Here is a 23,029-nt window from a genome sequence, read left to right as displayed (position 1 = left end):
CCCTTCAGCTCACTGTAGCAGCTTTCTACCTTCTCCGTTTGTGACGCTTTTTCATTTTTACCTTCCTCGTCTTTCCATGTGTGTCTTTTGCTCGCATCAAATGCTTGAGGCAGAAGACTAAGCCCTGGCCCGCAAAAATAAGTGCCGGTGCTCAGCACCGGAATCAACAAGCACAAATTAAGCACTGGGAGACAGACATAGAAGAGCCATTGATCTGCAGCCCACAATGATACCTGACCTTGCGAAGCATAGCGGCCATCGTTTCAGTAACCCTAGCAAATAGTACTGACGAGAGTGGGCAATACCACCTGTGCCCCTCCGAAGGTGATACCCAACTGATATTACCCTACTGGTCTTTGTATGACCTGTCAGAGTAGTATATAGTAGTCGTGTCCATTCAAAGAACCTACTGCCCAGTCCCATGCTTACTGTAGTGACATGGAGGAAGGCCCACCATAAAGAGTAAAAGGCCTTCTTGATATCTATTACAATTGCGAGGACCTTAAGGTGGTCACTCAGGGGGGCGTGCGTAACTTGCACCAATTGCCGAACAATGGTTACTGCACTGAGCGTCGGTGACTGATCTACATGAATAAGGCCTCTGAGGTGGGGGAAAGCCTGTTTGCCAGAATCTTACTAAGCACCTTTTACTTTACATTGAATTTAGATATTATTCCATAGGACACCACGCGGTCCGCTTCCTTGCCCTTTTTCAGTATAGGGATGAGGAAGGCCTCTCTCATCATTGCTGGGAGACACCCCAAGATCCTGGCCTGTTGTTAGACCTGACAGCCCTAGTGTGGTCATTCCCCAACTTTTTGCCTGCCTCCCTCCATTTTCCTGACCCTGTTTTTGCTAGTTTTAGGACACACTTTACCACTGCTGACCAGTGCTAAAGTGCATGTGCTCTCTCCCCTAAACATGGTAACATTGGTTCCTACCCAATTGGCATATTTAATTGATTACATGTACCCAGGGCCAGTAAATTAAATACTACTAATGGGCCTGCAGCACTGATTTTGCCACCCACGTTAGTAACCCCTTAACCATGTCTCAGGCCTGGCATTGCAAGGCATGTGTGTGCAGTTTCACTGCCACTTCAACTTGGCATTCACAACTACTTGGCAAGCCTTAAACTCCCTTTTTCTATGTATAAGTCACCCCTAAAGTAGGCCCTACGTAACCCATAGGGCAGGGTGCTATGTAAGCAAAAGGAAGGTGATGTTCCTATGTGTTTTACATGTCTCGGTAGTGAAAAACTCACAACTTTGTTTTCCACTACTGTCAGACATGCCCCTCTCATAGACTAGCATTAAAACTGCCCTCATAAACTTTTAAGTGGTAGATTCTGATCTGAAAGGAGTAGCCCTGTCATGTTTAGTATGGCCGGAATGGTAATAGAAAATCCTGCTTACTGGGGAAGTTGGATTTGTTATTACTATTTTGGAAATGCCACTTTTAGAAGCCTTACAGTATGTCTCCAGTCTACGTCTGGTCTGTGCTGTTTGCCAGCTCCCCTTGTGCACTCCACCCAGACAGCCATAAACACAATACACTCAGTCCCATCTCCATTCATCTGCATACTGAATGGGTCTCCCTGGGCAGGAAGGTTGGAGAGGCTCTCTCTTACACGTCAAAGACCAGAGGCCTGCCTTCACACACAGGACTGATAACCCCCACAGGGATTATGGCAGACAGGACTGGGCTGAAAGGGGACTTGTGCACTTCAAAACCACTCTTTGAAGTTTCTCCCACTTTAAAGGCATTTTTGGGTGTATATATATATATATATACACTGGGTCCGTGACCCCATCAAATCAGACCCTTCTGGATCTACACCTGGACTCTGTCAGAGGGACTTCCTGGCTGCCCAAAGGACTCATCTGGACGGCTTTGCTGAGAAAGACTGCTGCCCTGCCTGTTGCCCTGCTGCCTGCTGGCCTACGACTCTGCTGGAAAGACTCTGCCTTCTCCATAAGTGCTCTCCAAGGGCTTGGATTGAGCTTGCTCCTGTTCTGAAGTCTCAGGGCCACAAAGACTCCACCCCAGAGAAGAAAATCCCCATGCATTGGAAAAATAGCGTGCAATGCAGAGCCTGCCTCGCAGCTGAAATTTCACCCCATCGTCTACCAGATCAACACTGCGCCTGCTCCTTCTACCAGGGTGTCAAGGATTTTCAACGCATCGTTCTTGGGCCTCAGAATATCCTGCATCTCAGTGAGGAACCAAGGCTGCGCTCCTGAAAATTGACGCATCGCCATGCAGGGTGGAAAGAAATGACGCATCTTCTGTGCCACGCTGGAAAATCCGACACAGTGCCTTATTTTTCAATGCATCTCCTCCTCTGCGGACCCAGTGTGTCATTATTTTTTACGCATCCCAGCTACTGTGTGTTACAAGGATACAACCACTGATTCTTAAGGTTTGAGACTCTTTTAAACCTTGAAAAAGTGATATATCACCTTGTGCATATTGTATTTTTGTTGTTTTTATCTTATTTCATTCATATAAATATTATCTATTTTTCTAAACCTGTGTGGTGTATTTTTGTGCTGTTTTCACTGTGTTACTGTTTGAGTTATTGCACAAATATGTTACAATTTGTCTTCTAGGTCTGCCTGCTGTGTGCCAAGCTACCAGAGGGTGAGCACGGGATAATTTGGATTGTGTTGTGACTTACCCTGACTAGGATTGTGGTCCCTACTTGGACAAGGGTGTATACCTCTGCCAACTAAAGACCTAATTGATAACAGTTGTCATTGTAAGTCTCATAGAATTCAATGAGCAACCCTTCTGATCCGGGTACCTTACCTCTAGCGAGCACGTAATGGGTGCCTCTTAGTTCTTGGACCCCCTATCTCCCCGCCAAGAGAGATCACAACATTGTTGTGTAGTCATCTTGTCCCATTACCTCTCTGTGCATACAGTTGTGTATAATAAGCTAGATAAGTGGTGCTAATTTAAGGTTTGGCATAAACCAGTTAATCTTCCACACCTTAGAGCATGAATATTTGGGAATTCCTTTTTTTGAGGTTGGCTAACCAACCCAGGAACCTCCAGCCTTATCATGTTTGTTGTGTGCCTTAACAATATATGTGCAATAATCATATATTTTGAGCCATTGCACCATTTCAAACAGCTTTTCCCTCTCGAGTCATAGGCATTCCAGGGGTGCCAGATCGCCAGTTTTAGGCGATTCTAACTTATTTAGGAGTTTCTCTTGTTTTTTTCATCTCAGCTTGCAGTTACATGTGAATCCCAGCCATTGTGGTGAAGTGGTGGCTGCACACCACCACTTTGAACAACTTCCACTCCTCTAGTGGGAAGGATGCTATTCCATTATGCTCCCTAAAGTAGTTGTGTGCCACCTTGTCCCCAATGGTGGCACTGAAAACCAGGCCTTCCAAAGCTTCAACATTGAGCTACCAGGTCTGGATACAAGGTCTATCAATATCCCAGCTAAACAATAAAAGCGGAATATGGTCAGAGTCAGTTTTAGCAAGGTATTCGGCCTGCATTCAGAACACCACTGAAAAGCCCACACTCCATCTGCCATGCTGCACCCACATCACACCACAGCTAAGGAAAGCTCACTGGCTTTCCATTCACAAGTGCAGCTAATTCAAACTGCTTAGGCACACATGCAAAGTCCTACACAACACAAGACAATAATAACTGAACACCCGCATACACTTTCATCAATCCACCAGACACCTATGCTGTGCCTCACTCTCACCCGCACACATCCCCTGCATCCACAAAAGCAAAACTGGTGGCCGCTCATTCTCCTACATCACACCGGAAACATGACACCCAAGACATGGAACAAACTCCCTTAACACATCAGAGCCTCCTCCTGACTTCATGAGTTCCACAAGAAGCTGAAGACCTGTCTCTTTGTATAAGCACCTTGGGGACCACAAACTACACATCTGCCCAAGTGCCTGGATACCCTCTCTGGTGATTAGTGCGCAATACAAATCAACATAACATCACGCTTTTATGTATATTTGTGATGCATAAAAATGTATCCAGATGAATGGAGAGGTCATACATTCCAGAATACGAGGAATAATCTCTTCCCTCAGGATCATACTCCCTCCATGAGTCTATAAACCCATGTTCTTTAGACCACCTTTTGACCATCTATGGAAAAATGGGGTTTTGATGGTAGGGAGGATGCAGTCTATTGATTAGAACATCAGCTATAGAATTGAAATTTCCTTCCATAAGCAGTGGATAATGTAAAAGGGAGTTATATGGGGTGCTAGAGCCGCCAGAAAGGTCAGGTGATCAGTGTTTGAAGCATAGATATTAATGAAAGTGATACCTTTTCCTCCAAGTTTGCTATATAGCACTATGTACCTGCTGTCTGGAGAAATTATTTATATTTGAACGAAGAACAGCGTTCCCAGTAGGACCCAGATTATTACTCCCCTAGCAAATACATAGTAGTGGCATAGATCCTCCTTCACCAGCGTTTTTGCACAGCCAACCTCTCCACTTTAGTAAGGTGTGTTTTGTGGAGAAAGGTGATCTAGGCCCTGCGCCATTTAATATACATTTGCACTCTGTGTCTTGTACTCGAAGAGTTAAGACTCCAAACATTCCATGTGATCACCTTAGCAGTGGGAGCGGTGCATACAATTGCGAGTGAGAAACAATCTGGTACTGTGGGCCCTGCAAAACACAACCCTTTGCCCTCAACCAGGCATTTGTTTTACCATAAATGAGTACACCTCAGTGGGAAACAGGAACAGAAACCAACATAACAATTGTAACACACACCAACTTTACCCACCTAGGATAGACAAACCTTGGTGCTATGTCCAAACTGTGCCAACCCATGGTGCAATCAAAACATCAGCAAGGCCACAGTGGACCAGCTACTCAAAGTCTGAAGAGGGGGGAAAGAAACTCTTAATAGACAAATTAAACTCTAACTCCCCGCCTGGCCCTATGAGCATCTCAAAGGTAATGTACTGCATGGGCTGTGAAAACAGGAAAAGACCTCCTACGATGTTTCCTTCCCCCTATTGTGATTTTATAATAAAAGTTAGATAAGTGTGAGGCATAACTTTAGTCAATAAGACACTAATATGTGATCCTGGGCCACTCTCGAAGTCTGAACCAGAATCCTCTCAGGTGGTCACCCCATTCTCTCGTCTCACAGCAGCAAGTCCCATCAATGAGGCCACAGCCAGGGCCTTGTCCCAGCTAGCCCAGGCCTGCCGATGGGCAGATTGGGCTCATCCTTGCCGCTGCAACTGAGGCCCTTTGCATCCCTGTGGTCCAGCAGAGCCCTTTAGCCTTTATGCTGAGTGGCCCTGGGTATGGTAGGTTCCAATCCAATTCCAAGCCTCAGCCGGGTCAGTGAAGAACAGATTTTCCCTAAAGCTGAACCCACAGCCTAGATGTGAACAGTAGGGCATAGGAGACCTCCAATTCTCACAGTCAGTTTTTTCACTACTATAAAAGATGATCTGAGCTTCTGCACTGTAGATGTGAAGTCGGGAAAGATCGAAACCTACTCATTTTTCAACATGAAGGGGCCAGCAGCCCTTGCTTGGGCAACAAAAAGTCTCAGTTTTGGAAGTACATGAGATGGGCCACCACCGTTATCAGCAGTTCATCAGGCTTGGGATGCGGGGGGGGTTTCAGCCAGCCCCCTGTGTGCTCTTTTGAGGGTGTAGAATTTAGACAGGCTATTCAGGACGACCACCTCTTGTAGCCAGTCCTCTGGAAAGGCAAGCATAGAATCTCCTTCAATGTTCTCCAGTAATCGAACAAATTTTATTACGCTTGGCCCTGCCATCTTGATCTTCCACTCTGCTTACCAGGACTCTAATGCATTTGGTCATGGAGGCAATTTTAGACGCATGACCATTTGTGACAGGGGTCAAGCCCGAAACGGTGGATTCCACCTTGTGTACCTGGTCTGCCATTTTATTGTGATCATCGCATAGTAGACTCGGATCAACCACCAAGGAGTCAATTTTATTCTCCAGAGTTTCTCTGGTGGACCCGATGGCCACAGGATATCATTCAATTCATTGCTAGGTAGGTGCATCAAGCCAGTATCTGATGGTATGGTAGATAGAGCCATATCAGCTACCCTGGTGGGTGCCGCCAGGGGGTCCTCCTCCATTGTGTGCACCTGCCTCATTGTAAGAAGAGATTGGAGTTGTAAGCTCCTCAGCCCAGTGGCAGATAGTTCCATTGGGAGTGTACGGGCAAATAGCTGGGGCCCCCATGCGTCCCAACAATGCTCATTCAGTGGCCAGTGGTGGGGGAGGAGGAGGATCACACAGCTGTCACCGCCACCTTGTAGGAGCACCCATTGTGCACCTCATCAGTGTATTGGGACTAATACTGCCTGATGAAGTAGGGGTTTCATGTGACAAATAGTGTCTTCGGGACCGCTCTATTGCCACAACTCTGAAAGGGGCAATGCCAAGAATAAGCAGCAGGATACTCTCTGGTGGGGTTTCTCTGTTGGCTGATCAGTCCCCACAGGCTGCAGCGGCCCACTTAGCTTCCTGCAGGTCGTGATGTGGTGCAGGTCTCCTTTTTATGGGGGTGCCAGCTCAAATATGATCCTGTGCAAGGAAGGGGCCCCCTAGCAGTAGTCCTCAGGCCATAGCACAGGTCTGCTTGGCATCACACCAGTCAGTGTAGCAGGGAGGGTGTCTCCCCATAGAGTGAGGCACCCCAGTGAGGCACAGGACAGAGGTAACAATGAGCAGTTAAGGGGGGTCAAGGTAGCTCCAGCGTGGGCGGAGATCAATATGCTAGGTCTGTGAGTAAAACTGGTCTCCCCGAGGCCTACGCCATCTTGCATTCCACAGTGAGGTCGTGGCTGTAGGTTTGGCACAAGGGAAATCAAGGGAGAAGAGCAGTGGCAGGGTCCTCGGCACTCCCTGGCCTTCCACCAGCTATGTGGATTGTGAAGGGCAACCTCCACTCTCCGGAGCGGGCCCTAGCAGGTAGCTTGCTCCAGGGTGGAAGGAGAGCGCTCAACAAATGTTCCATACAGCATGGTTGCTAGCTCCACCCCCTCTCCCACCCCTCATCCCCATCCAAATAATAGCCTAATAAAGATATTATCGCACTGCAACCAGTTTCATACTGATAGTCAAAGTGAAGGCAGATGCCTTCAGATACACACAATTTCTAAACCGTTGAATTTCAATCCACATACAACTGCAGTACACTCACCCAAAAAAAAAAAAAACTGCACCTCACTCACATTTCACAGGAAGAAGCATGGGTAATTGCGTTTCCATATAAGGCAACAACTGTATACGGCTTTCTGATTTGAAAAGAGGGGGAGTCCCAGAAGTGTGTGTTTAAATCCTCTGAGTCGTCACACGAACTCACGTGCTGCTTATTACTTATACAACGTGTAGCCTTAAACCAGTCACGGAGGATTAAAGATTTTGCTCAGAATTGGCGTAGTTGTTGTTCTTTAACAAATCACAGGGCTCCCGTGGGACAGCAGCTGATGGCATTTTCCAAGGGATTGAGGATTTATGCATTCCAAGTATTGACAGAATCCCTTGTCCTGTCCTCAAACCTTAAAACCTTTGACCAAGATGGTAACTTCCCGTACTAAGGAAGCATTGTTCAAATTATATAAATGAAAATTAATCCTGTTATTCCTCCGGCTCTGACGTTACTGTTTCTGGGATTTATGTGGGGCATTGCACTCTACTAACAATCAGGGGTGTTATTTACTTTTTACTTTTTCCATTTACACCTAAACAGAAAGTTGTGATAGCCACATTAGAGCGCTTCTTAGAACAGGAGGCTATGCAAGAGACTAAAACCAGGACAAGGCGAGAAAGCAAAAAACTGAAATCTACAATGGTGTAAGAGAACAAGTTTTGATGTCTAGCCTCTAACACCCAGCATCTCGGGTTTGTGTCTGCGGGCGACAGACCTAAGATGCCAGGCTGATAAAGGAATCAATTAATGACACCACAGCCAAAGACATTACCAGGCGTTTTGGTCTTTGACACTGATTCACCCTGCCCCAGTATCTGACATTTCCAGTTTCTAGTGTTAAGAGTTCGCCTGCAATCATCTCTATAAGTGCTTTCTTTTTATCTTATTTTTGTTTTCATAAAAGCTTTGCATAGCTTTCTTCCTTCTTTCACCTATCTGCCCCTTCAGCTCCTCAGCAGATCCTGTGATTGGCACCCATTCTATTTCTGAGCCTTTCCTGGTCTCCTTTAAATTGCTTTGATTTAAACTCTGCTTCATGCTTTCCTTGCATTCCTGTTATTTACACCCTCTCGTGCCACTGGCAGTTCTTTTCTTCCTCGTTTTTTAGGTCGAGCATAGCAGCGCAGTGTTATGGATCTCGGTTTTTAACAACGCCCACATCACGCCCATCACTATCACTTGTTCGTAGCCTTTCCTTTCAAAAAACCTTTGATGACATTGGTAAATGGTTTACCTATGTCCCTCCTCAGGGAGGTTTTGTTACCGCCTTGGCCATCGCCCCTGTTACATGGCTAATTGCACTTTTGCCGATAAGTTTGACTGTAAGCGAACTTTTTTTTCCTTTAGTGTGTCTCTTCACGCTGATGCTCATGGCGGCCGTGGCACTGTGAATCGGCTTGCTTACATGAAACTGTTTACTTCTAATTTTCAATTTATGTGGCAAGAAAAGTCCGGTTAGGAGTTTACAATGCTAATAACTCTAACTCTAGCAAATGCGAGACCCGTTGCATTGCAAATGCTTGTTTTTGTATCCCACTTTGACCACCCTGGCTTTCTTGATTTTCCTGTGTCTTTTATTCATTGTGGCATCCACAATGCACTCCACTTTCGTAGTACTTTTTATATGTATTTTTAGGCATTTCTAGTTGTTTCTATCCCTTTGGATCTGTCTGTCATGATGCTTTTTGGGACGGGCTGAAATAACTGTACCACTTTCAATGTGAATACTCATGAAAACCACTATCAACAATGTACTAAACTAGGGACCACTGTGCTTTTTCAATATGTGGAAATGACCATCTCTCAGGACCAATGTGAGGCCTGGGAACTGAATATTGTTTCCTGACACAGAGCACCTGGAGGGACCAGAAGGTGTGGGCCTCACCGCTGCTCTTCGGAATAGGTGGAGCGGGAGTCTACAAGATGATTGCGCTTCCTAGATACTTGTATGTACTGCTAACCTGCCCTTTCATCCTCCTGCCTACCTTCTTTACCAAGTCCATGATTACAAGATACCAATGGGCTGCAAATCTACCATAATTTCATATGAGAAATATACTCAACTCATGTGGGAGGGCTGCCTTGCAGTCCCGGGCCGTGAAAGCACTATTTCTGAGCGACCTAATTTGTTCAAGTTGGTGGCTGAACTTGATACCTTTAATAAAAAAACAGAGATTCTGGCCTTTCTATATGGCGATGTTCCCCCTCGTGTGCTTCACCAAGATACTAGGATTCTGATCCTGTGTTGGTGGGGAGCCTCAAACATATTAATAAGTTGAACAAACTTACCAGACCTCACTGTTGTCCGGTACTTGGTTTAGGCACATCAAACAGCAGCTGGGTTACGTGGCTGGGATCTTATAGGCATCTCTAGTTTAGGGGATGCCAGGGGCTCTGATCACATAAAATCCTTCCAACAATTAGTAGATCACCAGCAACAGTCCAGTCTCAGTTGTACAAATATTTGCAGCTCTGCCATGCCCTAGTGACACATATCGGGGACTTGAAGGCAGTCCTGAATTACAATGCTCTAGAAATAAAATTAATCATGGAACCTCTAAGGTGTAGAGGGATCTCCAGATTGTATAGGTCCCTAATATTGAACATCCTGGACCTGCTCTGAGCCTCATGGGTGCAAGACCTGGATGAAATAAATGAGGCTGAGTGACAGGTGGCCTGAATGTCAGCCTGAGTCCTATCTATCCCCTCCAACCTCAGACTTTTACAGTTTTATTACTTCAGCAGAGTGTGCTGTCAGTGACCTCTTAAGGATTTTTATGGCACTAGGCAAGGGAATTTTTGGGGCCCCATGTTAGGCAAAACAAATTAATTTTATTACCTATGTTCTGCTAATTCAAGCTTTATGACACCAAACAATATTGAATTATACTTTAACTTTCACACAAAAAGAGCTGAAAGTATTTCCCGGGACCTCAAAATTCCTAAAAATAGCACTGAGTAGAGAAAGTCAGAGGTAGAGATAGGCAGAAAGATGTACTGTAAGAGAAATCAACAAATGTGCTATAGAGTAGGAGAAAAAACACCTTATCGGGGGCCCTTGGAAACTGGGGGACATGAGCAATTAGCCACTTTGCCCATGCCTTTTTACATCTCTATGTGCTATAGCCCTAACAGACTGTGGAAGATGGGCAGGGCATGTAGCCCAGAATTTGCAAGATGCAGGAGGGTACTTTCTACCTCATGACCTGGGGTTGACAACTCATCCTGGGATACTGACAAATGATGCATAATTGTTTGGTGAAAATCCTGGGCACCCCCATGGTGTTGGACCCTAAGGTGGCACTACTGGGAATAATGGAGGGGTGGGCAAACTCTAGGCACGGAGACTAGTAGTAGGTCTTGGGTTTTTGATTGCCAAAAGAGACATAGCTTGTCTGGAAATAAAAACATATTTGTCACCATATATTGTGCCCCATAATAATATAAATGGACTACGATGTTTGTGGCAAAGATAAAGTAATGGATGTAGAATTAATGAAAAGGTTAAGAAAATAATTATTTCTAAAATTGTTACTTGGGTGACTAAGGACCAATCCTAGGTGTCAGTCTGAGGAAGAGGGTGCCTGGGCCTGATTGAACTACCATGGGTACCCACGATGAATCCTTCTTTGTGATTTATTTTCAGCAACTACCTGGTTACTGAAGGACTGGGGCAGTTGGACCTATGATGCTGGTTTCCGGAGCAATAAAGCCTTCCTTGCAGGTCCTGTTGAGTCAACTTACGTGGAAACTTAGGCTTTCAGTGGGAACTATTTCTCAATAAGAATCAAAGTGTAGCACCTTTGGTTATTGTGTTGATGTGCGAAAATATGGTTTTGCTGTCTTTGGAAGATTTGCTTTCTGGACTTGGTTCTTCTGAGGTATTCGAAATTAAAATACAAAGATGGTCAACAAGTTAGGTACTGTGCATCAAGGCTATAGGCAGTGTTTGCATTTGATGGTTTCACACAGATATCTGTAACCATCCTTCCACAGCACAGATCAGCCCAGTCTAGGTCAGAGGGAAAGTTGTCCAGTGGTGTCTCAACTTGTCTCCAATGGTCAGAAAACAAGGTGCCTGGACTATTTCTTTGACATCACTGCAAAGAGATGCCCTTTGAGCCAAATTGGTTTTCCAAATGGTACTGTCATTAGGCCTAATGTATGCTGACTAATAAATCATCTGACTGGTTCTCTGGTTTGCATGGCAAGATAAGTAATTGTGGGAAAGTGTTAACTTCCAATCTGGTCTATAAAACAGCACTAACCAGTTACTTTAGTGGTGGGAGGGGAGTATCAGATCATCTAACAAGCCCTTTAATCTAAGGTGATCTCTGTTGAAAGGTTCTAGGAGCTCAAATCAAGTGAAGGAGGAACAAACAGTGAAAAGAAACAGTTGACCCACTGTAACAAAGTTGCAGTCTGGAGAAAAGAAGAGATTCACCCAACTTCTGCAGTCAATTTCTCTTTAATGCACCAAGACATCAACCCCACAGCTGTCGGCATAGTTGAACATTATTTAATATTATTGTAGCATTCTAAACATAGAACATAATTACACCAATTAAGGCACAAAGACTCTTTGTAGGATACACCACACCTACATCGTATTTCATTTTCACTTAGAATTTTAGCAACGATCTACCAACCAAGGGAATTCAGTAGTAAAGTTTAGTTCCCAGCTCAGAAAACCAGACCTGCCTCATTCCATACGACCCTTCTCTCCCACAAAAAAGACTTTACCATGCTCAAGAGGGCCTTCCCTTCGCTGTCCACCACTATAAGTTACTAAATGCAACTGAAAACAAGTGGAATATTCTTCATATTAGTTGTTTCCCAAAAAGCTATATGCAACCAATTAGATATATCAGAAACATTCTGTAAATGTTCAATTGGAATGTACACCCAAACAGGGGTGTTCATGTGAAAATGGTGGAGTGTCTAAAAGGAAACCATGTTTGGTTTTACAGGAAAAGCAGCTCAGATGAGAAGAAGAAACGTACAGTTCGAGGTGTCACACACTCCACAGCCCTGCCAACCCACTCACCTAACTGGGAGGAGACCTTTCACCTTGAAATCGAGGAAGATGATTCCCAGGATGAAGGTAGGTCAAGATTAATGCTACTGGCAGTGCCCTTACAGTCCCTCTATGTAACCCATATTGGAAAGATGCAAACTTTCTGCCAGCTATAACTTATGGTATTGAGGTTTTTCTGAGTAGCTAATCTCCTTGGCTTGACCTGGCACAATGAATCCCATCAAGTGATCCTCTATCGTTATACAGCTTAGGCCCAGAATAAATTACAATTGTCTCTTAAACCAGCAATTAGCAGGGACCGCCTATGTAATAAGATGCTGTACAGGAATTCTGTCTTTTTAAAATTAATTTATGGGAAGAGATAAACCTACATAGCGACTAATGTAATACATGGCCCCTGGCTTTGAGCAATATATTGAAGGAGGTGGGAATAAAGCCATCTTGGAATAATAACCTTTTAAATTATCTGTTTTTATAAAGATGCAATTTAGGTCTCACATGCAGGATTATTCCACCCTAAGTAGTAGGAAAGTGTTCAACCTCAGATGCAGTTAGCACCCCGAACCAGGTACCCAAAGGTTCCCTTACACTGTGGGGAAAACATCATACTCTATTAGCTGAGAATAAGATTTGTTTTTTTGTTCAATTTCAGTACTACAGTGAAACTAGAAAAGATTTAAACACAAGGCATCTCCTGATAAACGCATATTGTAAAATACTAAATCTCACAAGGTCGCCCCACTTTCTTAGCCTGGCACTGAGCCTGTAGCGAACCACCTTGTTGAAGGCATAATTGCGCAGGCTGCATGTCAGAATATGCACAGAGTTCTCTGAAAAATGTCTAACTGTGATTAGGAACGACTCTTGGGAGACTTCGTTAGGTTTATGGAACCATACAACATGCATACACGCCAGCGCTAGCAACAGTTTAAATGAGTCTTCCCAATAAGTTTACTACCACGAAAACATCGGCAGGTGTAGAAAAAACACTCCTGAAATAGCTTACGAGAGCCGTGATTAATGTGCATTATAGCTTCTGTTTCGGAGGACCGGCTTTGTTCATGCATCCATGCTGTACCTGTTATTTAATGTGGGGCTTGTCCCTGAAGCTCGGTTCCGCTCGCAGACCCATGTAACTCCCCGCCCCCCAAACACACACAGCAGACTTGCACGCGGAGCCGTGACTGACCTGCATGTAGTTTGTCACTGAGGCACGGCGCCTTCTGGGCACCTTTGCAATATTCATCGCTCTGTGCATTTGCACTTTGTCAAAGGAATCTTCCTTTTTAAAAACTGATTTTATTGTGTGCTCGCGTTGCTTTTGTAATGTTTTAATTAAGAATACAATAAAGTTGATTAGATTTTTACAAAAGATAGACACGATTGCAGTTAAAGAATCACAAAGGAAGAGTTTGGATGGACAAAAACTCCTGCTTTTGGACAAGGTGACCTCTGTCAGAGTTTAGGATGGCCCCAAGTTTCTCAATGAAAAAGAGAAGGCAGTTGCTTTTTTTTTTGTCTCAGGGCATGATGGAACTTTTCAATAAGTATACTGGTAAGCGTTCTGGGGTCGCCAGACAGATATGGGGCACGGTTCTGCCACGGTGGCGTAGCAAGGGGCATCATGCAAGCAAGGATGATGGGCAGAACTGCCCCGTTACTGGACAGTATAAACAACTATTCTCCATTGGGTTGGCAACTCACCCCACAGGGCCCCGGTGCCACTGAACCTGGCGCACTGCAGTAGCAACCCCCCGGACAAGAGCCCTATAGACATTGCTTTGAAAATGATGTGCAAAAGTAAGGGCCTTCAAACATATGATTGTGGGGATGCTTGGGGCACCTGTAGAAAACTTGATGCCTTTGCTTAGACTCACGCTGTACCCTAATTTCCTATCAAAAACAGCAGCAAGTCCAGTGTGACTTCCAAACACCTACCATCAAATGAATCAGTAACTATTTAACCCATTCACTGTATTTGAGAACATTATAATTCCAATGGGTGAAACGTTGCCAAACGTACATTTTCTTCTCAGGGTCACCAACGTAGCTATTTAATATGCCTTATTGACCATTCATTTTAAATGCTGCCCCACTTCTGCTGACCCTGAACAGAGCCCTCTCATGGCACATGTTGTGCCTCACCGCAGGCAAAATACGACACACCTGCAAGTTGAAGGTGGTTGTACTCGCCCTCCAGCATGCCCATGCATATGCCAGCTGTGCAGCCTGGTGATATAAAGGAACCTGTACATGCTATGGTGAAGCTGAATGTAAAGCCAGGCTCGATAACATGATCTCACAGCGGAGTAGCTTGGTCAGTGAGATTGGGGGCCGGCGGAAGGGTGGGCTCCAGATTTTCCGATAATCAGGGTGGTATATAATGTTTAAATACCCTATACAACAGGCAGGGTGCATGAGGCCTAAGGGGCAGTCGAAAGGGAGAGGAATGAAGGTTGGTAGGAGCACAAAGAGAGAAAGCACAATAATTTGTAAAATAATCTACATTTATTAAAACTTTCAAAACACAGAGGGAGAGAGTGTGGGTGCATTTTTGTCTGTGTTCATGTATTAATTCCTGGTGGAACCCGGCAGACATCTCACTTTACCCGACTGAGAGCACCTGTACCGAACTATTTATCAGAAAATGCATTTATTGGGTGGGTGTAACACCCCATACATCCCCTGAAGCTACACCTTGCTTCTATACATCAAGTGCCGGGTGTTGGAGTGTGTTTTGTAAAAGGATCAACATCGTTTAAACCCCCTACAGCCCAAGAACGGTTAGTAGTGCCTGTGTAATTGGGTGCCCTACACACAAGGGATGTTGATGAACCAACCAATATTTCGGAGCTGTTTGTAAAGTTAATATATGGTTTAATGGATGGGTTTACAGAAATCCTATCTCGCTTCAGAACTTTTGTGGTAACAGTATTGACAACGCTTATGTTAATGGAAAAGGGACAACATTTCGGGTCAGATGAATGCTTCTTGAAAGCGCCTTTTTAAGAACCCTGGGTTGCTAATATGTTCAAATGCACAGGAAGCATGTCCTGCTTTCAGTGTGCTCTCTGTTCCTTCTAAGCACGTCATCAAAGAAATAAAATAGGAGATGTACATTTCTAAAGTCACTTTTCACTTTTGGGGCACAAGCTCCAGTGATCTTTGCCTCCATTAGACTTCATATTTTCAGATCTGTGAAGTATTAGATTAAGTTAGTCGATCAGAGTGGAGATGGTTTCTTCAGTGTCATTGTGATTACAAAGCCAACAGCACTGCCTCTGAAGACGCTTGAAGACACATGGCACGTCGAGGTTGATTTGCAATATTTTGCCTTAGGAAGTGCTGTATGTGCCTATTTCATGATACAGAAAACTTTCTGAGCTGTGCTGTTTCTATAATGATGTATCAAGGGGTGGGCCAGATTTAACGATGATACAGAAACATATTTCTGATATTTTGCTTGGTTGAGCACACTCCAGTGCTTGCTGGGAAATTTTAGACTCGCACCCCCTGAATGATACTGACTAAGCTATGTCCTGCTCCTATCAATCAGCAGACCAGGCACAGATTTACTAAAAAGTGGTGCAGCACAGAGCTGTGCCGAAATTTGCAGTGCCACGCTGCATCACTTTAGAAACGCAGGGATGCGCCGTATTTACTAAAATACTGTGCACCCTTTGTTTCCCCCTGCGCTGGTGCTAAATTTAGCTGCCAGTGCCAAAGCAGGCACCCTTGCACCATGGTGTAAGGGTGTGTGCATTGAGGGCATTGATTGTTTATGTGCAGGAAGGTATCCCTTCATACACACAAACAATCTACAGTGGTGATTTGGCACTTCTTTGTGTGCGGCAGAATGCACACATCGAAGTAGCAAATCGTCATTTTTGAATGATTGTGTATGTCCAGGAATGGACACCTTCTTGCACATAAACAATCAATCCCCTCAATGCAGACACCCTTACACCATGCACATTCATGGCCTTTTGCTCTTGCTATATGTTCTGCAGAATGCGGCACACATGGAAAAAGCAAAAACGAGGAGGAATAATAGTATTCCTCCTCGTTGGATGCTAATGCCACTCCTGGGGTGGCATTAGTTTTCGGCGCTGCTACGGATTTATTTTTTCTTGTAAATCTGGGGGCAGCGTCAAAAGCAATGGGTGTTGCGGTGGAACGCCCACATCAACACCCATTGCACACCCCTCTGACGCAGAAAACTGCATCGGAGGGGCCTATATTTACAAGGTGGTGTTATGCCACAAAAAGTGGCTTATCGCGGCCTTGTAAATGTGGTGCACTGGACTGCGTGACCGGAGTATCACAAAAAGTGGCACTGCGGTGGCGCTAGGGCCTTGTAAATCCAGCCCCAAGAGTCGATAGAAAGCTGAAAGAGAAGATTATGGGGGTTATTCTAACTTTGGAGGAGTGTTAATCCGTCCCAAAAGTGACGGTAAAGTGACGGATATACCACCAGCCGTATTACGAGTTCCATAGGATATAATGGACTCGTAATACGGCTGGTGGTAAATCCGTCACTTTTCCGTCACTTTTGGGACGGATTAACACCTCCTCCAAAGTTAGAATAACCCCCTATGTGTAGTATTGTTGGATGTTCTACCCCACTAACAACCCAGGGCTTAGGAGTGACGTTATTGATCCCCTACAAGCAGTAGTAATAAGTAACTGTGCTGATGTCTCAGAATTTATCAGACAGTACAAATAAAGCACATTCTTTTGTAATTCTGAAGTGTGGTTGAAACAAATATTTGAATACGATCAAAACACATCAAAACACTAGGTGATGACATTTGCACACGTTATTGTTTGTGCGCAGGAAAAACATATTTTATTATAAATGTAATGGTCATTTCAATTGAAAATGGGTTGTCTGTAATTACAGTGTGCTATCACACCATGTATACTCCACACTTCCACTGCACTCCACTCCACTCTACAACATTCCTCTCCACTCTACCCCCTCACTCCACTCCAGTCTTCCCCACTCCACTCCAACCCACCCCTCCCACTTCTCTACAATCTACACCACTCAAATCTAACCCACTGCACAAAATCTACCCCACTCCAGTCTACCCCCACATATCCACTCCACCCCATTCCATACCACTCTAACCTACCTCACTCTACTCTACTCCACACCAATCTACCCCACCACACTCCAATATACCCTTCTCTACCCAACACAATCCAACCTACCCACTCTACCCCCAATCAACTCCAGTCTACCCCTCTCCACTCAATTTTACCCCAGCCCGCTCCACTATGATCCAGTCTACCCCAGTCCACTCCAATCTACCCCATTACAATCTACCCTACTCCATTAAAATCTACCCCACTTCACTCCAGACTACCACACTCCATTCCAATCTACTTCACTCTACCCAATCTAACACAATGAACCACACTCCACTCCAGTCTACCCCACTCCAATCTAATTTACCACACTGTGCTCCAATCTACCCCACTCGACTAAAATCAACCCCACTCCGTTCCAATCTACCTCACTCCGCTCAAATGTACCCCACTGTGCTCCAATCTACCCTACCCCCTCCAGTGTACCCAAATCAAACCCACCTCACTCCAATCTACCTCACTCCACTCTTCATAATACCATTCCATTCTACCTCATTCTACTCTAATCTACTCTACTCCACTCCAATCTACCCTAGTCCAGTTTACCTCACTCCACTGCAATCTATCCAACTTCTCTCCACTCTAATCTACTTCACTCTACCACAATCTACCTTACTCCAATCTACCACAATCTACCCCACTCCACTCCAACCTACTACACTCCAAATCCACCCATTCTACTTCACTCCAATCCACCCCACTCCAATCTACCCACTCCACTTCACTCTACCCAAATCTACTCCACTTCACTTCAGTCTACCACACTCCACTCAAATCAACCGCACTCCACTCAAATCAATCCCACTTCTTTTCAATCAAACCCACTCCACCCCACTCCAGTGTACCACACCGCACTCCACCCCAAATTAGCCTACTCCAATCTACCCCAACCCAATCTGCCCCACTCCAATCTACCACAATCTGCTCCACTCCACTCTAATATACCCCATTTTAACCCAAAGTACCCCACTCCAATGTACCCACCCCATCCAATCTACCCTACACCATTTTATCCAACTGCACTCCAATCTACCCCACTCCACTCCAATCCACCCACTCCAAACTTCCCAATCCTATCTATCCCCCTCCAATCTACCCCATGCCACTCCAATCTACCCCACTTCATCCAAATCTACCCTACTATAATTCACCCCCTGTCCAAGGTATCCCACCATTCCACTTTATCTACCCCACTTCACTCCAATCTACCCCACTTCTCTCCAGCCTACCCCAATATAACCCACTCCACTCTATCCAAGGTATCACAATCTACCCTACCCCTACCTACACCACTCCAATACCCCACTGCAATCTATCCACTCCAATCTACCCCACTCCACCCCAATCTATCCCACTCCACCCCAATCTACCCAACTCCACCCCAGTCTACCCCATTCTACACCACTCCAATCTACCATGCCAATCTACCCAACTTTCTACTCCAATCTACTGTAATCTATACCCACTCCATTCTGCCCCAATCTACTCCCACTCCACTCTACCCAACTCCACCCCACCCCACTCTTCTAACACCACTAACGTTTAGCCATGCTGAACAGCAGCCACACTGGTGAACAACATGGTTAAAACATGTTGACAAAGACAATAGCTCTCGTATAGGTAAGGCCTAAAGGCTTTGCCAGTGCTTGTTAACCTGTGTCACTGGAGTGAGCCTTCAGGTCCACTTTTTTTAAATTTCTGCTGCTGAACTGACCAATGGCCTACATCAGGCTGATGTAGAGTCCTTTGCAGGCCAGTATCTGTGCTGAGTGTATTTGTGGAACGGTATACATTGCTGTGCAATGAGTGTATGCTGTAGATATGCACTGGGTATATGTTTGCCTGTGAATGTTACAATGCATGAAGGACTCTAAACCCCGGCCTACATGGTGAAACATGAGGAGGTAGGGGATTCTCCGCAGACAAATTTGTGCATTGCTGCATTCTTGAAAGCTGAGTGGGACACACACTGGATAGAGGAGAGCCAGGCTTCCCCTGTACACTTCAAAGGGTGCTCTTCGGTTTAGTGAGGGTTCACAAGGAAGGAGCCTGAGCACATCTCAGGAAGGAAATGGGCTGATAAGAGAGTCAAAAAGAGTACGACTGGAACCCCGGGCTAAACATTTGATGCACATATCACTGTGGTTGACATCCATGTGGGAATTCAAGTCATTCCCATGGCCTGTGTTTTGGGACTATCAGCTTTGAAGTTGCTCCAGATGTGACAGACTGTTTTCAAGAGGAAGAAACAGCAGAGGAGTGGGTACTTCAAAAGGAAGCAGACCCCCAACATAAACGTCAAAGACTCAGACCCAACATCACATTTGAAGTCTTGAAATAGATTATAAGAAGGGGAGGTTGAGACCCCAAAGATTTTCGTCTGCCAAGCACCAAGATGGGCTGTGTGAAGATGGGAAGCTCTGCAAGACTTTGCCTGTGACCAGCGCTGGATGCAAAGGCCTGCCTGTGCTCCTGCTGGGTGAAGGGGCATCATCCAAGGAATCTAAGACATATTTATTCAGTCCCTGATTTTTGCTATCAGTGCTGTGTATGCTGGCATTTTTTTATCCCATACCTATAACATGAAAAGGAACTACAAATCCCAGAATGCAAAGCATTTCCAGTTAAAATCCAGAGCTGTTCGAAAGTGTCTCAAATTCCGTACAGTAGCATTTAGTTTAGGGCTGGTTTTCCATTTGTTACAAGTTGCTGGTTTGCTTTAAACGCACTAGACCAGTCAGTAAAACGTTTTTAAAACCGTTTGTTTTACTTTTTATGTCTTCTTTTCTTGGAGGTTAAGCAGGAAATTGGTGGAGATTGCAGGGAATTACTTTTAAGCAAATAATTCAATTGAAATTGCTGAGGGGAGGCGATTTCCTGTCACTTAACAAAATGGGCATGCTTAAAAGCTGCACTGTCCAGAACAATGCGTCCCACTTCCCATCCCATTAGGTTTTACAATCACCTCTCTAATCTCACACTGTAAGATCTAAAGAAACATTTTACAGCCATACACCTCATAATATTTTTTTTTTCGTTTTTAGAAAGCGCTGGAGGTTTTGGAGAGCTTTATATGAGCACCAGCTGCATTATTTAAACTCACATTCCTGTTTTTTTTTTTTTTTAATCGCGGGATGATAAGGTGATTTGCACAGAAGATGCCAAGAGTGAAACCTAATTCCCTACTCCCAAAATTAGCAGCTCCTGTCATAATACATCATGCTCTCACGGACCATCAGCGTGTCCTGGGGACATGAGCTGCTGTTCACGAGCTCTTGTACTACTTTAGCCTTCCATCGTGATTGAAAGGCATGCTTGAACCGGTACAGGGCGTGCTGAAGGAGCTGCTGAGGTATGGGTTGATAAGAGCAGGACCACCTGTGTGAAAGCCAGGCCCCTATGAGTACTGGTACTCTCCTTGGCTGAGGAGAAGTTCAGGTACTGAAGGGGGGGAAATGAAAAGGTTCTGGTATTCGGTACTGGTGAGCAAAGGCCCATTTAAAGTACGGACTACAGGCAACATCCAATTGGAACTTTAAATCTACATTTGTCTCCACAAAGGTAAATGTGCTGCGTGATTTGTTCACAACTCTGATATTTTCTTAAAGAACTGACATCAACATTTCCTCGTCAATTTATTTTTCTGTGAATTCACATAAAGCATCTTTACAGTTACTTCCTTCATACATCAATATCCCTGACACTGACATTCTAGAACTGACAATTGTACAGGAGTCTTATATTACACCTCTATACTGACCTACAGATGTATCCCTATTAAAGCAAGTTGCTTTTTATGTTTATACCCTGGAGGTAGATTCTGCCACATTCTACTGCTTTAATTTTGTCTAGTTTCTTGCCACTTTTTTTCCTTTCTGTCTCTTTAAATAATTTTTTATTTTTTTCTGGCTGTATCATCTCATCATTCCCTTGCACCTCACTGCCAGGCTCATGCACGCCAAGGTGGTGCATAGATATTCCGCTCTATATTAACAGATGCCATAAGATAAAAGGATTCACCAGCATCATAAGTGAATGCATAGAGTCTACTAATCCAGAAGCAGTGTCGTAAAATAATTCCCTAATAATTATAAAAAAAGACAAAAAATGGTCATTGCTGATATTTGTTTACATGGCTGATGTGTGAGGACTCCCACAAAATATGGGAAAAGGGGCTTGGCAGCTCCCAGTACCCCTCTGAATATATGTAAACAAGCATTGGCAAAGCCAATAGGTTTCACCTTTGTTTTTAGTTTTGCATTCTATCTTACTATCTAACTGGGTTATAAATATTAGACAAATGTTATAATAGTGTTTGTTTTAAATTTGATAAACCATTAAAAGTTGTTTATGTGCAGTTCACACCAACTGTTCCAAATCCTGTTGTGACTTAACCAGAGCTTCTAACTCACAAGTGTCATCACACTTTCATGCCATGGGCCTGGTATCTCCTTGTTAACTTTCTAACTTACAAGAGTCACATCACTAATTCTTCTAAAAATCACAAGTGTGGCATCACTAATGCTTCGAGTTCACACGTGACAGAAAAAATAAATCTAATTAATTTGTGTGACATTGCAAAAGCTTCAAAATCACGTAAGACATAAATAAATCTAATTTAAGTGTGTGATGCCTTATAAAATTTTGAATTTATGTGTGAGAACAAAACAGCTTTGTTGTTCACGAGCGTGACAGCAGATTAGTTTACCACATTCAGTGACATCACCAACACTTGCAGTTCACAGCCAGAACACCTCACCACAACCTCCAAAAGTCTGAAGAACACAGGCAAAGACAGCAAGATCAGATAATAAGAGAGGCATCATCGATATTCCTTTTAGAAATGGCCCTTTTTGCAGGGATATGTCCAAACGTTTTGCCTTCTTTCTCCCCTTTTTTCTGATTTGTTTTTGCTGGTTTATTGTCTCTGCACACTTTACCACTGCAGATCAGTGCTAAAGTGCAAGTGCTCCCTATGTAAATTGTATTCGTGATTGGTTTATCCATGATTGGCATATTTGATTTACTCATAAGTCACTAGTAAAGTGCACTGTGTGTGCCCAGGGCCTGTAAATCAAATGCTACTAGTGGGCCTGCAGTACTGATTGTGCCACCCACATGAGTAGCCCTGTGAACATGTCTCAGACCTGCCACTGCAGTGTCAGGGTGTGCAGTTTTAAACTGCCAAATCGACCTGCCAAGTGTACCCACTTGCCAGGCCCAAACCTTCCCTTTTTGTACATGTAAGGTACCCGTAAGGTAGGCTCTAGGTAGCCCCATGGGCAGGGTGCAGTGTATGTTAAAGTAGGACATGTACTGATGTGTTTTACATGTCCTAACTGTGAAATATTGCCAAATTCGTTTTTCACTGTTGCCAGGCCTATCTCTCTCATAGATTAACTTAGGGACTGCCTTCCAATATATTTAAAATGCAGTTTCCCAGTGGGAGCAGATAGAGATTTGGAGTTTAGGGTCTCCAAACTCACAATTAAAAAATCATTTCTTTAGTAAATTTGTTTTTTAGATTGTCAGTTTGAAAATGCCACTTTTAGAAAGTGGCCATTTTCTTGCCTAACCATTTTGTGCCTCTGCCTGCTTGTGTATTCCACG

The 23,029-nt window shown here is 44.3% G+C and overlaps 1 protein-coding gene across 3 annotated transcripts in view; it reads left to right on the top strand.

The window, feature by feature from the left end:
- Positions 1-23,029, top strand: part of CCDC33 (coiled-coil domain containing 33) — an 808,167-nt gene that overhangs the window by 343,221 nt on the left and 441,917 nt on the right. For all 3 annotated transcript variants that reach the window (XM_069222214.1, XM_069222216.1, XM_069222217.1), the window contains exon 5: positions 12,198-12,331. In XM_069222214.1, the coding sequence (XP_069078315.1) occupies positions 12,198-12,331 (134 nt within the window). The remainder of the gene's footprint in view (positions 1-12,197; positions 12,332-23,029) is intronic.

This window comes from Pleurodeles waltl, chromosome 3_1 (assembly GCF_031143425.1).
Source record: "Pleurodeles waltl isolate 20211129_DDA chromosome 3_1, aPleWal1.hap1.20221129, whole genome shotgun sequence".
Classification (NCBI taxonomy): Eukaryota; Metazoa; Chordata; class Amphibia; order Caudata; family Salamandridae; genus Pleurodeles; species Pleurodeles waltl.
The sequence above is the reverse complement of the archived record's forward strand: the minus strand, read 5'-3'. Positions and strand labels throughout refer to the sequence as shown.